General features: G+C 38.8%; 1 protein-coding gene across 5 annotated transcripts in view; it reads right to left on the reverse strand.

Moving 5' to 3' along the window:
* Positions 1 to 2115: 2115 nt before the first annotated feature.
* Positions 2116 to 15407, reverse strand: part of LOC115209279 (sodium-dependent glucose transporter 1A) — a 57494-nt gene continuing 44202 nt past the window's right edge. For all 5 annotated transcript variants that reach the window (XM_029777593.2, XM_029777591.2, XM_029777592.2 and 2 more), the window contains 3 exons: positions 4638 to 4745; positions 4253 to 4538; positions 2116 to 3736 (listed from right to left, as the gene is read on the reverse strand). In XM_029777593.2, coding sequence (XP_029633453.1) covers positions 2775 to 3736; positions 4253 to 4538; positions 4638 to 4703 — 1314 coding nt within the window. In that variant the 5' untranslated portion in view covers positions 4704 to 4745 and the 3' untranslated portion in view covers positions 2116 to 2774. The remainder of the gene's footprint in view (positions 3737 to 4252; positions 4539 to 4637; positions 4746 to 15407) is intronic.

Genomic DNA, 15407 nt, shown 5'->3' on the forward strand with positions numbered 1-15407 from the left:
ACACATATCCGTCCAATGTAAATAATGTATATTAGAATGTGATATCAACTTGGAACGAACAACACTGTTTGAGAATTAACATTTCTGAGACTTTCCTTTAAATCCAGGTCAGTACTGAGCAAGCAAACTTATAACCAAAAACATTCTGTGGCCATCTAGGTTTTTGCCTTTATTTTTTTAAATTCTTTTTAGCTTTTTTAATTCTCAGACCTATATAATCCAATGTGTTCTTCCTTTTAAGACAGAAAGGGTTGATTTCAAAGAGATTTTGGCTTCTATTTCTAGCATGTCAAGCAGCCACATAGAAGCTGCTTGAATATGAAGGAAGGTTTTATTGAGTTAATAGAATCCAGAAGATTGTAAAATATTACCAAAACCATCTTATGGTTCCTCAACAGGCCAGGTTGAGTAATCTTCAATTAGCACCACGGGGGAATATAGTTACAGGCCTGACCATGGGATTAGGACATCTGCCCCACCCAACCACATTGTTTTAGGTTCAGCCCCACTGTGTGGCACCTTAGCTAAGTATCTTCTACTATAACTCTGAGCACCTTTTCAAACTCCACCTGTCTAACACCCGTGGACATGTTTACAAAGTCAGAAAACAGCACAGCTCCCATGACTTTCAGAAACATTTTTTCACGCTAAGAGTTGCTGAAGCATGGAACAAACTGCCGGCATCAGTTGTTAGTTGTCGGAGCACTGCATCCTTCAAAACTTCCATGCTTCCTGAGATTTGCCAACACTACACCTGATTTTCTCCCCTCCATACACACGCAAGCATGTATCTGACTCATATACTGTTCACTTCCCAGACATTTGTACATTACTGCATATGCTTTATAAGCACTTTCTGATAAGTTGTGGTGCACCTGAGCACTGTATACAATAATTTCATTATTATTTTTATTATTATAATCCCAGGCCAACAAAAGCCTTGAGAGTGGATTTGGTAGATGGAAACTGAAAGTAGCCCACTGTGTGAGTGTGTGTGTGTGTGTGTGTGTGTGTGTATGTGTGTGCGTGTTATTGTGTCCATGTCTTGATATTTTGTGATAATTATAAACAAGTGTTACTGTTACACAAACAGTGTCCATTGTTTGCAGTATTACATGGAAAATACGTTTGGCCCTGGGGGTGATGTTACCTTACTTGGGAAACGGGTGAGGGTTGGTGACAAGAAGAGCATCAGGGTACTGAAAATCTGCCTCGGTAAATCCCATCCGACCCATGCAAACATGGAAAAGTGGACGTTAAAACGAAGAAGAAGATGATGACGCCGACGCCACCGACACCAACAATAACAATGATTATGAGAATGATGATGATGATGATGATGATGGTGATGATAACAATAACAGTGAAAGACTGAAATAGCAAGGGATTTTTTTCTCTTCTGTGTTTTTTTTTTTTCTGTTTTCATTTATAACAAGTTTTCTCAAATTATGTATACAGATTATACAAAACAAAAGCTTTTTTTCCCCCTGTATTGCTTAGAAAGGGAAGATCAATATGTATGGCCCTTTCACAGAGCCTCTGAGTCTGGCAGGAGGGAATGCGTCTTCAAACTAGAAATTCAATCTGTTGCTTATAACAGTATACACCAGTGCTTCTCAGCCTTTTTAATATGAAGCCTGATCCCAAAACCTGGATTTTTATAGGGGGCCACACCAAAAAATGTAAAACACAAAGAAAAAATTATGATATTTATCACGGGAAGACTGTCGAGGGGAACATGTGGCCCAGGGATCCATGGTCGAGAAACACTGATATAGACTCTGCTAAAGATACTTAAGGACCACATGAGGGTTTTAACCCTTTTGATACCAACCTGACTGAAACCATTCTCGATTCTTTGTATGATGCAATCTTCTCGTTTTAAAGTAATCTAAATGAATATCTTACATCCAAATTTTATGTTAATTTATATTCCAAACACCAGCTTGCTAATCATCATCAATCATCATCAGTCACCACCAATCATCATCAATCACTATCAATCATCATCAATTACCATCAATCATCATCAATCACCATCAATCATCATCAATGATGATGATGATTATGACAAGTTTATTTCATTAAATTCTTCATTATTTTCAAAATGAATTGTAATAAATGCAGCATATTCCAACAGAAATACGGTAACAAAAGGGTTGACGCTGAAGAAATTTCTAAATAAATGAATATGCAAAGTATTTTCATAGTTCAGTTGTTGTTGTTCTGTTTTGTTTCCTACACCCGTTCCAATTGGAGCCATTTGTGGCCCTTCTCAAAATACTCTATCAATAACTCTTTCTATGACTAGACTGCAAATAAAATACAATTTCCTCATATATATACATATATATATATATATAGAATGATTTCACTTAGGCATATTGATATTAGTGATCTGTTGTTAGAACTCAATATATTTAGGCTTCAGGGTAAAACGTTAGGCGAGTACAGAGTGTAATATTACTGAATGAATGACAAAAGAGTGGGAGTTATGTAATTCTCTTCATTGGCTTATAGCTGTTTCTGCTATAAGAAGCAGTGCTCTGAGGAAGCTGTAAAATGTTGCACAAGCACTTAACTCTCGGTGTATTGCTTCTTGTAGTAGAAACAGTGGTAAGCTAATGAAAAGGATTACATAACTCCCATTCCTTTGTGATTCATTAATATATACATATATATATATATATATATATATATATATATATATATATATATATATATGTATGTATAATCATTTCAGGACATTTGGAGATGAAAAAATGTAATTTGTTTCAAATTAAATAATTTTTTCTATAATAATTATTTAAGAATCCCATCATGGCAAACATAGCAAATTCTAAACAACAGTTCCCCAGCATTAAATAAATGAGGCTGGAAGGCCCTAACGAATGAAAGAATATGCCAGCAATGAATGGAATTGTCATTTCTCCGATTCCACTTGCCACGAGTGCAGTTGTTAGGATGACAGCATCGATTGTGAGGAAGCCACCAGCCCATGAAATGACGGTTGGCAGAAAGGAAGACTGGAAAAGGCCAAATCCACTTGTACCGATCCAGAGTAAAGCTTCATTTGGTATATAAATTTGTACGACCAACAACGACACAAACAAAAACAACCCACCAAAATTGAGAGTTAAGAGAATTCCGATATCAAAGATTTTTGAAAAGACAGTAGTGAGAATTCGGCCCATTAAAAACGACCCCCACATCACAGATGTCATAAACGCCAAGTCAGCTTTTGTAAAGTTTCTGCTTGTTGAAAGTCCATAAGCGGTCAAGAGATTGCTATAAGCAATGGTAATACCAAAAATTGGAATATGAAACAAAAACAGTAATACCAACATTTTTGTCTTTTTAACCAAAGGGTATTTTTGTCCCAAGATCTTTCCCGTCATGTCTTCGTAGTCACTCTGGTTAGACCACGAATGACATCCACTACGAATGTAATAATAAAAAAAAGCAATTATCGGTGGAGAAGTAATGAAGGCGGCAATTAGATAAGCGTATTGTATGTTGGTTGGATCGTCTTTTGTGATGTTGTTATGTGAGTGTGGGTTGATGTAAGACATGTTTCGTAGCTGGGTGTCTTCGGAGAACATGTGAAGTTTATGGCTTTGGAATGGTAAGACGATGAATGGAATGACAAAAGCAGTAAAAGAGGCAACAACTGTAATGAGTTGCATCTCCCAATTGTGTTTGGTTGGAAACAGCCAGTTGCAGGTGATCAGGCAACCTGGAAATAAAATGAAGATACAGAATGGAAACAGTATGTTTATTTTAATTTTAATTTTTCTTATAGCAAAAGCCTACACACACACAAACACATAGGTATATATATATATATATATATATATATATATATATATATATATATATATATAGCAAAAGAGGGAATGGTGTTTTCACGCAGGAAAAAAAAATATATAGGAAAATGTGTTTCTGAAAATGCACTTAAATTTCCAAAACTCGTAAATGTTTAAAATACATTTATTTACATATGTACCAAACTAGTTTCAACAATATTTTTTGCTTATCAATGGTAAAAGTGTAAAAACATCGTTATAAATTTCAATGTGGACAAATCAAAATTAAATTAAAATATTTCAATGTTGATAAAATATGTTCAAAATTAAAACTGTCAAAAGAAATAGTCACACATTAAACTTTGTTTAAGTTTAGACATGTTTCAAAATTAAGGTATTTAAAATGAATGACAAAATGATAAAGAATGGCTGATAAAAATACTAACCTACATCAACCAAGCCTTTGGTAAGTCCTTGAATGAAGAATAAGGTTGCCATTAGGGGTAAATTACGAGCGAGTGGAATGAAGATAAAAGTGGCTGATCCAAGAAGCATGGATACAGCCAGGATTAGATCCATGTTTATCTTTGATGACATCCAACCAACTAAAAGACATCCTAAAATGAATCCAATACCAGAAATAATAAACAACCAATTCATTTGGTACAACTGTGCCTGGATTAGGGAGCCAAGGTCAAGCAGGCTTGGTCCTAAAATTCCGTTGTCAATACCCTGAAAAAAGAAAATAATGAGGTGGATTAGAATGTTTCCTTTGATTGAATAATGGTAAAACATTATTGTGGAAAGAATGGAACAGCTTTGACAACTTACCACAATGCCAAATGCCCAAGCCACCCACAACAGCTTGCACTTTTTTGACTCATAATATTCACCCATGGTGCCAGAGAAAGTTCTTTGATTTCCTTAATTTTTACTGCCCTACAAATGAATAGAATACAAAATATTAAGAAAGTATTTACATTTAGTCATTAGAGAAGAGGTAAAATGGCAGAGTTGGTAAAACACTGATCTCTGAACTCATGAGTCATCAGTTCAAATCCACTATTGGCATTTCATTGTATTTGGAATGAGCAGAATAATTCAAAATTGAAATAAGTATAGGAAGGTTACCTGCAAGAAACTTGTGATATATATTATCCCACTCCCCTATTCCCTCTGTCTAGCCATCTCTCCCTCTCCTCTACACTCATGCAACCTCTACCCACCTATTCTTCCCTCTTCCTCTGTCCCCACCCACTTTTATACACCACCTACTTTGAGGGTCTGCTTAGATTTCACCACTATTTTATCTCTCTTCCCAGCTCTACCCTTGTCACTCATACCCCCTCTCTTTTGTGAGCTTTAGCTGGCCCAAGGCTATAGAAAACACTTGCTCAGAGTGCTGTGAAGTGGGTTTGAACCAAAAACCACATGTTTGTGAAACAACCTTATTAACCACCCAGCCATTCTTTGTTGATCCTGACTTAGAGAATGAAATATCAATGTCTTGTACAGATTTCATATCTAATAATTGTTGAATAACAATTAACGAACAGGTGAATGTGACAACATATTAATGTATCAATAACTTAAGGTATCCATCATATATTTCTCATGAAATTTCCCACAATTTGTCCATTTAGTCTCCTCAACAAGCAGCATCCTTATAAGCCATATTTCTTACACCAATGGAAGTTATTAATAATTATTTTATCAATCAATAATTTTATTATTATTGTTTGAGCGTGGTCGAGAAAATGGAATTTACTATGTTATGCCAGACTTCACAGTCCATCATAGCATTACGGAGGTATTGTTGCTGGATGCCTGTATCCCTGGAGATTACATCAGGGTAGGAGAGTGTGCGCCCTCTGGTATCGCAAGCAGATGGCTTCCAGAGGAGAAGAGTAGAAATTACTTTGTTTTCAGCTCTACAATAATGTCCAGCAAACTGGACTCTTCTACCTTTCACAAGATACAGGTGGTAATTTCCCATATATTTGTACTTTGGTTGGATGATGCTTCCACGAGAGATTTTGAGCTCTCATAAGGAGGCGAGTGTAAGTTCCATCCAACCGCCTCTCAAGCTTCTTTGATAACGTCCAGGTTTCTGAGCCATATAGTAGAATTGGTTCGACTGTGGCTTTGAAGATTTTAAGTTTGAAATCTCCACTTAAATCAATCATACTCACAGCAGACTCTTCTGCTGGTCTCCCAGGAATGACCTGGACTTCTGGTTGTTTAACAATTCAGTCATTAACTTTTGAGAATTGCTGGTTTAGCATTTTTCATTCCTGAGATATTCATTCAGGTAGTAAAACAATGTAGTCATGTGGCAAGAAGCTTGCTTCCTAGCCATATGGTTCCGGGTTCAATTTCACTGCATGGCACCTTGGGCAAGTGTCTTCTACAATAGCCTCATGCTAACCAAAGCCTTGTGCGGAGATTTGATAGATGGAAACTGAAAGAAGTCAGTCATGTGTGTGTGTGTGTGTGTGTGTGTCTTTGTGATTTTAGATTTTTTAAAACATTTTATTACATTTTAATTTCTTTCTTACCAACTGAAATGGGAGCCTGATAAAATTAACTAAATTTGCATAAAATAATGGTTTCATATCATCATCATCATCATCATCATCGTTTAGCGTCCGTTTTCCATGCTAGCATGGGTTGGACGGTTCAACTGGGGTCTGTGAAGCCAGGAGGCTGCATCAGGCCCAGTCAAATCTGGCAGTGTTTCTACAGCTGGATGCCCTTCCTAACGCCAACCACTCCGTGAGTGTAGTGGGTGCTTTTTACGTGCCACCCACACAGGTGTTAGACAGAGCTGGCAAACAGCCACGAACGGATGGTGCTTTTTATGTGCCACCGGCACAAGGGCCAGGCAAGGCTGGCAACGGACACGAAACGGAAGATCTAAACTATTAATATATGAATGCAAAAGAGATGGTTGAATAACTGCAAACCTACTTTTGAACCACCATATATATCATCATCATCATTATCGTTTAATGTCCGATTTCCATGCTAGCATGGGTTGGACGATTTGACTGAGGACTGGCGAACCAGATGGCTGCACCAGACTCCAATCTGATCTGGCAGAGTTTCTACAGCTGGATGCCCTTCCTAATGCCAACCACTCTGAGAGTGTAGTGGGTGCTCTTACGTGCCACCGGCACAATGGCCAGTCAGGCAGTACTGGCAACACTCACACTCAAGTGGTGTTTCTTTATGTGCCACCTGGACTGGCTCCTGTGCAGGTGGCACGTAAAACACACACGCACACACACACACACACACACACACACACATACATACATACATATATATATCCTCTGTTAGTCCAGCATGTAGACAGCATGGATAAGAGTAAACTTTACTGAAGAGGTTTAATAAGACTTGAACATACCCAGAGTTAACTCCATATTTGCCAAAGATCAGAGTAACTACTGACTGTATTCTTCCATTCAATTTAGATTTTGAAACTCTCTCCCTTGTCATTCATAGTAAGAGCGAAGCATTAAAACTACACAATTTTCTCTTCATTACCAGTATAACTTAAATTCGTTAATTCATCATCATCATCATCATCATCATCTTTTAACGTCCGCTTTCCATGCTAGCATGGGTTGGACGGTTCAACTGGGGTCTGGGAAGCCCGAAGGCTGCACCAGGCCAGTCAGATCTGGCAGTGTTTCTACAGCTGGATGCCCTTCCTAACGGCAACCACTCCGAGAGTGTATTGGGTGATTTTTATGTGCCACCGACACAGATGCCAGACGAGGCTGGTGAACGGCCACGCTCGGATGGTGTTTTTTTACGTGCCACGGACACAGGTGCCAGACGAGGTTGGCGAACGGCCACACTCGGATGGTGTTTTTTTTTTATGTGCCACAGACACAGGTGCCAGACGAGGCTGGCGAACGGCCACGCTCGGATGGTGTTTTTTTATGTGCTACGGACACAGGTGCCAGACGAGGCTGGTGAACGGCCACGCTCGGATGGTGTTTTTTACGTGCCACTTAAAAATGGCAGGGGTCCCACTATATAAAGTATGTGAGACGCTATCTGACCACATCTTAGTTATCAGTCCAGCTGATAAATTCCCTATTAAATCAAGCTATTTAAAATCAAATCATTCAAACCATTCTCTATTTTTTTCATTGACAACAAAATCAATCAAAGCAAGATTAATTATTGACCTTTCCCTAATAGTTAAACACTGACATTTCTAGAACATTCAACAGAAACTACAGCATTTGTCAAAATTTAGAACAAAACAATTAATATTCTTTCTTTATGCTGAGATCAACAGCTTGGTGGCTAAATCAATAGAATGGGATTGTTTGTGCAGTAGTTTGCCGCTCATGTTACAAAGTCAGAATTGCATTACATATAATAATGGGTCAGGAGCCAAAAGGTTAAAACTATTTCATTACTAGCCATTGTGTGTGTGTGTGTGGCCATCTTAGGCTACGCAGAGAGAGTGAATTTAGTAGACAGCAAATTAAAGAAGCCTATTATGTGTATGTATGTAAGTACGTACAAATGCATGCACACATGTATGTTCGTATGAATGTGTGTATATATACATACACATACATATACATAGGCGCAGGAGTGGCTGTGTGGTAAGTAGCTTGCTAAACAACCACATGGTTCCGGGTTCAGTCCCACTGCGTGGCATCTTGGGCAAGTGTCTTCTGCTATAGCCCTGGGCCAACCAATGCCTTGTGAGTGGATTTGGTAGACGGAAACTGAAAGAAGCCTGTCGTACATATGTATATATATATATGTGTGTGTCTGTGTTTGTCCCCCTAGCATTACTTGACAACCGATGCTGGTGTGTTTACGTCCCCGTCACTTAGTGGTTCGGCAAAAGAGACCGATAAAATAAGTACTGGGCTTACAAAGAATAAGTCCCATGGTCGATTTGCTCGACTAAAGGCGGTGCTCCAGCATGGCCGCAGTCAATGACTGAAACAAGTAAAAGAGTAAAGAATATACATATATATATGTACGTGTGTGAGTCGTCTAAGAAACAATAAGTCAGGGAAAAGATGCATTCATATATCTGTCAGTAGAGTGGGTATATTGTCTGAAATGTATTAAATATCCACCATGGCTAGTCTTACCAATCAGTTTCACATAAAGAATACAATGGAGTGTTAGGTAACAAACTGATTATATAACTTTACACTCATCAGAGTTAGCTGATATGGAAGGGACCTTCCTTTTCATAATATATATATATATATTAAGAGAAAGAAGATAGGCAGAGTTTTGGGTAATTATTTATTTAATGTTCTCATTATATTTCAGTGATTCATCATGTGTGTGTGTATTTGAAGAAAGTTCATCCTAAAAGTTATAATTATTTCAATGAACTCTTAGAAAAAAAAGAATGACATGGATGTTTTGTAATGAGGATATTGCACACAGACACACAGACACAGACAGACACACACACATACAAATTTGTATGTATGTATGTATGCAGGTATTGGAAAAAAGATTTCCTCAAATTAAAAAATATAAATGGTATTAAAATATTATGCCCCACCTGCAAGGGCATAAGGCCACAAATTTATAAGGAACGAGGTTTTATGAATGCTTACGAAAAATGTGAATTGGCTTCAGAGGTTTATTTTTAAATTTTAATTGGAAAGTGAAAATATCTGGCAGACAGAGCTGAGAAAGGATTTTCTTTTTATTGTAACAATATTCTTTTCTACCCAAGGCAAAAGGCCTGGAATTTTGGGGGAGGGGGCCAGTCGATAAATTAAGTACCAGTACACAACTGGTACTTAATTTATCAACCCTTATATATAAAGATATATACACACACACACACACATATATATATATTCTTTTATTCTTTTACTTGCTTCAGTCATTTGACTGCGACCATGCTGGAGCAGTCAAACAAATCAACCCCTATTCCATGTGTGTGTGTATGTGACTGAGGACCACATGTGAACTTGTATTTCCACTGAAACTCCAAACATGGATTTGTTGCTCGGAGTCAACTCAACTCTATCTATGCAATAACAAAATAAATAAATACACTGCAATCGGCACAGGTGTGGCTGTGTGGTGAGAAGTTGGCTTCCCGATCACATGGTTCCAAGTTCAATCCCACTGCATGGCACTTTGGGCAAGTGTCATCTACTATAGCCTCAAGCTAACCAAAGCCTTGTGAGTGGATTTGGTAGATGGAAACTGAAAGAAGCCCATGTGTGTGTGTATGTGTGCATGTGTGTGTATGTACATTTGTGTCTGTTTGCTCCCCCATCACCACTTGACAACTGGTGTTGGTTTATTTACATCCCCCTAATTTGGTGGTTCGGCAAAAGAGACCGGTACAATAAGTCCCCAGTTTAAAAGATAAAAAAGTACCAGGGTGAATTCACTTGACTGAAAATTCTTCAAAGTGGTGCCCCAGCATGGCCACAGTCTAATGAGTGAAACAAGTAAAAGATAAAATTATCAACCATCGTACGAACAATAACTCTGAGCACCTTTTCAAACTCCACCCGTCTAACACCCGTGGACATATTTACAAAGTCAGAAAACAGCACAGCTCCCATGACTTCAGGAAACATTTTTTCATGCTAAGAGTTGCTGAAGCATAGAACAAACTGCCGGCATCAGTTGTTAGCTGTCAGAGCACTGCATCCTTCAAAACTTCCATGCTTCCTGAGATTCAGCAACACTACACCTGATTTTCTTCCCTCCATACACATGCAAGCATGTATCTGACTCATACACTGTTCACTTCCCAGACATTTGTACATTACTGCATATGCTTTATACGCATTTCTGACAAGTTGTGGTGCACCTGAGCACTGTATACAATAATTTCATTATTATTATTATTATTATTATTATTTATAAATATGTCTAAACTTCTGTTTTTTTGTTTTTTGCTTCAGCTCCTACCACCACTACCACCACCTCCACCACCATCACAACAACTACCACCACTACTACCACCATTACAACCACCACCTACATAAGAAGCAAATGAATTTCACCACAGGTGTTTTTGAAAAGAGTCAAAAAAAAAACAAAGAAATGAAAACAAAAAAGAATAATCTATTAAAACCTGCTTATAAATTGCTATTCACTGAGGTCACATTTAGCAAAAAATAGAGAAAAAAACAACAATATAAATGCTTTTCAAGGGTAATGGCCTATGTAACCTGCCGCAGCAGAAGTGACATTTGCACAGCTGTCTTCTCAGGTATGGTTTCTCAATTAACAGGTGAGAGGATGAGTGTGTGGGGCAGGACTTTTGTGATATGATAAAGTGGAATAAAAACAAAATCTTATTTGACAAGTAAAAACAATTACTTTTTACTCTGCAAACTGAAACCCCCTATCCCTTCTCAACCATTCATTACGTCATCTATCAACCCTACCCAATTTCTTCTGTTCTCACCTACTCTTCCCTCCATATCATGTCCTAACACCTGTTCATCATATTCACCCCATTCCCCATCTCTGACTCTCTCATTCTTCCCATACTCTTACAACCTCTTCCTCTCCACACTCCCCATTCTCCTGTCTTTACTCACTTCTGCTCACCTTGTACCTTGAGGGTCCAGCTTGATACTTTATCACCCAATTTTCGTTTCTTACCAGCTCCTCAACTGCTCATTCTCACTTTCCCTCTATAATGAGAGTATTCATTCATATATTGGGTCAGCCCATAAATAATGCGTTGCTTTTTTATACTTCTTATATTTTTCAAAATTAAGATAAACAAAGTTCTTTTTTAATCTAAAATATACTCTCCTTCGGAGATGTACTTGCATAGCAAGTGACCTGATCTGAGATCGTGTGCTGGAACGAAAACAATTGCAGCATGGGAAGTGTTTATAAGCCATTTAAGAAACACACAAAAACCCGTTAGATTTACTTCAACATTTAAATTTAATTTGTCAAATTATTTTCGACGCTTTCAGACCACGAACTGTTCACTGACAAAACTCCATCATTTTCTACAATACTCTTCCATTTTTCTGGTAGACATACAAGGCCCCGCTTCCAAAATTCACTCATGTGTCGCAAAAAATACTTCTCCAGAACTGTTCTGACCTCATCTACAGAATTCATATTTTTTCCAACCAAATGGTGCAGGAGTGGCTGTGTGGTAAGTAGCTAGCTAACCAACCACATGGTTCCGGGTTCAGTCCCACTGTGTGGATTCTTGGGCAAGTGTCTTCTGCTATAGCCCCGGGCCGACCAATGCCTTGTGAGTGGATTTGGTAGATGGAAACTGAAAGAAGCCCGTCGTATATATGTATATATATATGTGTGTGTGTGTGTGTTTGTGTGTCTGTATTTGTCCCCCTAGCATTGCTTGACAACCGATGCTGGTGTGTTTACGTCACCGTCACTTAGCGGTGCGGCAAAAGAGATCAATAGAATAAGTACTGGGCTTACAAAGAATAAGTCCCGGGGTTGATTTGCTCCACTAAAGGCGATGTTCCAGCATGGCCGCAGTCAAATGACTGAAACAAGTAAAAGAGTAAAAAGAGTAAATGATTTTGAAGACTGTGGAATAAATGATAATCAGATGGGGCAATGTCCGGTATCGTCATCATTGTTTATTGTCCACTTTCCATGCTGGTACGGGTCGAACGGTTTGACAGAGAACTGGCGAACCAGATGGCTGCACCAGGCTCCAATCTGATCTGGCAAAGTTTCTACAGCTGGATGCCCTTCCTAATGCCAACCACTCCAAGAGTGTAGTGGGTGCTTTTTACATGCCACTGGTTCAGGAGCCAGTCTGGTGGCACTGGCAACAACCAATTTCTTTACTACCCACAAGGGGCTAAACACAGAGAGGACAAACAAGGACAGACAAGCGGATTAAGTCGATTATATTGACCCCAGTGCGTAACTGGCACTTATTTAATCGACCCCGAAAGGATGAAAGGCAAAGTCGACCTCGGCGGAATTTGAACTCAGAACGTAGCGACAGACGAAATACCACTAAGCATTTCGCCCAGCGTGCTAACGATTTTGCCAGCTCACTGGCAACAACCATGCTTGAATGGTGTATTTTACGTGCCACCAGCACAGGAGCCAGTCAGGTGATGCTGGCAACGATCACACTCGAATGGTGCTTTTTACATTCCACCAACAGGGGAGCCAGTCAGTGGCCCTGGCAATGATTATGCTCGAATGGTGCTTTTAACATTCCATTGGCACAGGTGCCTATATCGCCTCGACTGGCTTCTGTGCCGGTGGCACATAAAAAGCACCATCTAAACGTGGCCGATACCAGCGCCGCCTTGGCTGGCTTCCATGCCGGTGGCATGTTAAAAGCACCAACCGATCGTGGCCGATGCCAGACCCCCCTGGCACCTGTGCAGGTGGCACGTAAAAAGCACCCACTACACTCGCGGAGTGGTTGGCGCTAGGAAGGGCATCCAGCCGTAGAAACTCTGCCAGATCAGACTGGAGCCTGGTGCAGCCCCTGGCTTCCCAGACCCCGGTCGAACCGTCCAACCCGTGCTAGCGCAGAAAACGGACGTTAAACGATGATGATGATGATGATGATATATATAAATAAACCCATGCTAGCATGGAAGGTGGATGTTAAACATTGATGATGATGATGATGATATTTATATATAATTGTTTCTGAGTGGATATTAATCAATGAACTCATTGAGATAATTACTAATAAACAATTACATTTCAATTAGCTACATTTTTCAATTAATGTGTCTTTATAAAGTTAAATATGAAAACAAAAAGCAATGACATAAAAAATGTGTTTGATCACCAGAATGGTTTTGGCCAAATGTTGTTTGAATCTGTTCAAACATCTGTGCTGGTGCCACACTTGTGCTGGTGCCACACTTGTGCTGGTGCCACATATAGAGCACTGGTATTGGTGCCACGTAAAAGGCAACCAGTACACTCTGTAAAGTGGTTGGCATTAGGAAGGGCATCCAGTTGTAGAAACCATGCCACAACAGACAGTTGGAGTCTGGTGTAGCTCCTGGCTCTGCCAGCTTCTGTCAAACAGTCCAAGCCATTTTAGCATGGGAAACAGACATTACATGGTGGTGGTGGTGGTGGTGGAAGCGGTGGCGGTGGCAGTGATGATGATGATGATCTCAGGACTGTCTGACTGATTCAGTTCTGTGTGGTATTGTGTCTTACAGGAATTTCAGAGTTACAGAAGAACACAGATACATCATCATTTTTCATTGTATGGAAGGAGATAAACCAACCACAAACTCCAAATTCATTTGAAAAATTATAACATAAATACAATCAACTATAACTATTTTGCTACAGCTGATTCAGCTCAGGAGGAACCACAAAACCGGACATGGTTCCTCCTGATGATGTCTTGAACTAACTGGATCCTATAAAGGAGCTGTTGTGGTAGCAGACCACGAAACACGGTTGTAATTCCTCTGACATTATTTTTAATAATGAATCTAAATATATTCATACATCTGCATGATAAAAGCTCCATACAATTCCAGTTTAAAAACATAGTCAGGCATCTTTCCCCAAATCACAAACAATTTATTTAAACAAATGTCGATCTTAAATGCCCATTTTCCTGATAATCAAACATGGTCCAAGCCACAAAGTATATATCTATACATACATTCATAAATACACACACACCTAGACAAACACATTATGTACATGTGTGTGTGTGTGTCTAGCTCTTAGACAGAAGAGAAAGCAGTGCCCAGAACCCTTTACAAGGCCTCCAATGTTTAATTCGTATATATAAAAGTAGTTTTAGAGACAGAACCACCTTCAACTCAATCAACGCTGAAAGATTTTATACCTGACCACTCCATAAAATGTTAAAAATTAAATCTTATACTAACTATATCTATTCTGAATCCTGTATTTTCCGTTTATAAGACTACACATGTTTCATGAAGAGGTAGGGGTAGTGAAAAATTTTGAGAAATCCAGACCTGAAGATTGGGAGTATGTCAACCCGAGTAAGTATTGAGACTAGATACCTCGTATCTAATCAATACTGACGTACTTTCATGAAACAGTGTAGTCTTATAAACGGAAAATACAGGATTCAGAATAGAAATAGTTAGTATAAGATTTAATTTTTAACATTTTATGGAGTGGTCGGGTATAAAATCTTTCAATGTTGATTGAGTTAAAGGTGGTTTTGTCTCTAAAACTACTCATATATATACATATATATATGCGTATATATTTATGTGTGTGTGTTTGTTCCCGTAACTTAGTAGTTTGGCAAAAACAAAACCGATATAATAAGTACTAGGCTTACAAAGAATAAGTCCTGGGTCAATTTGTTCGACTAAAGGCGGTGCTCCCGCATGGCCGCAGTCAAATGACTGAAACAAGTAAAAGAATAAACAAATAAAAGAATAACAAAAGTGGGATTAAGAGTTAACAAGCAACACAAGCTCACACAGAAATGGTCTGTTGACACTCTCAACAAATCCATAGACTTTTAAGTGCTCCTTTTTAATCATTCATTACACAATACTAAGTGCTATTGTCTGTCATCCACATTGTGAGCTGATTCCACTTCAGATGTCTTTGTTTATCCTAATAACACTC

Source organism: Octopus sinensis, linkage group LG3 (assembly GCF_006345805.1).
Source record: "Octopus sinensis linkage group LG3, ASM634580v1, whole genome shotgun sequence".
Classification (NCBI taxonomy): domain Eukaryota; kingdom Metazoa; phylum Mollusca; class Cephalopoda; order Octopoda; family Octopodidae; genus Octopus; species Octopus sinensis.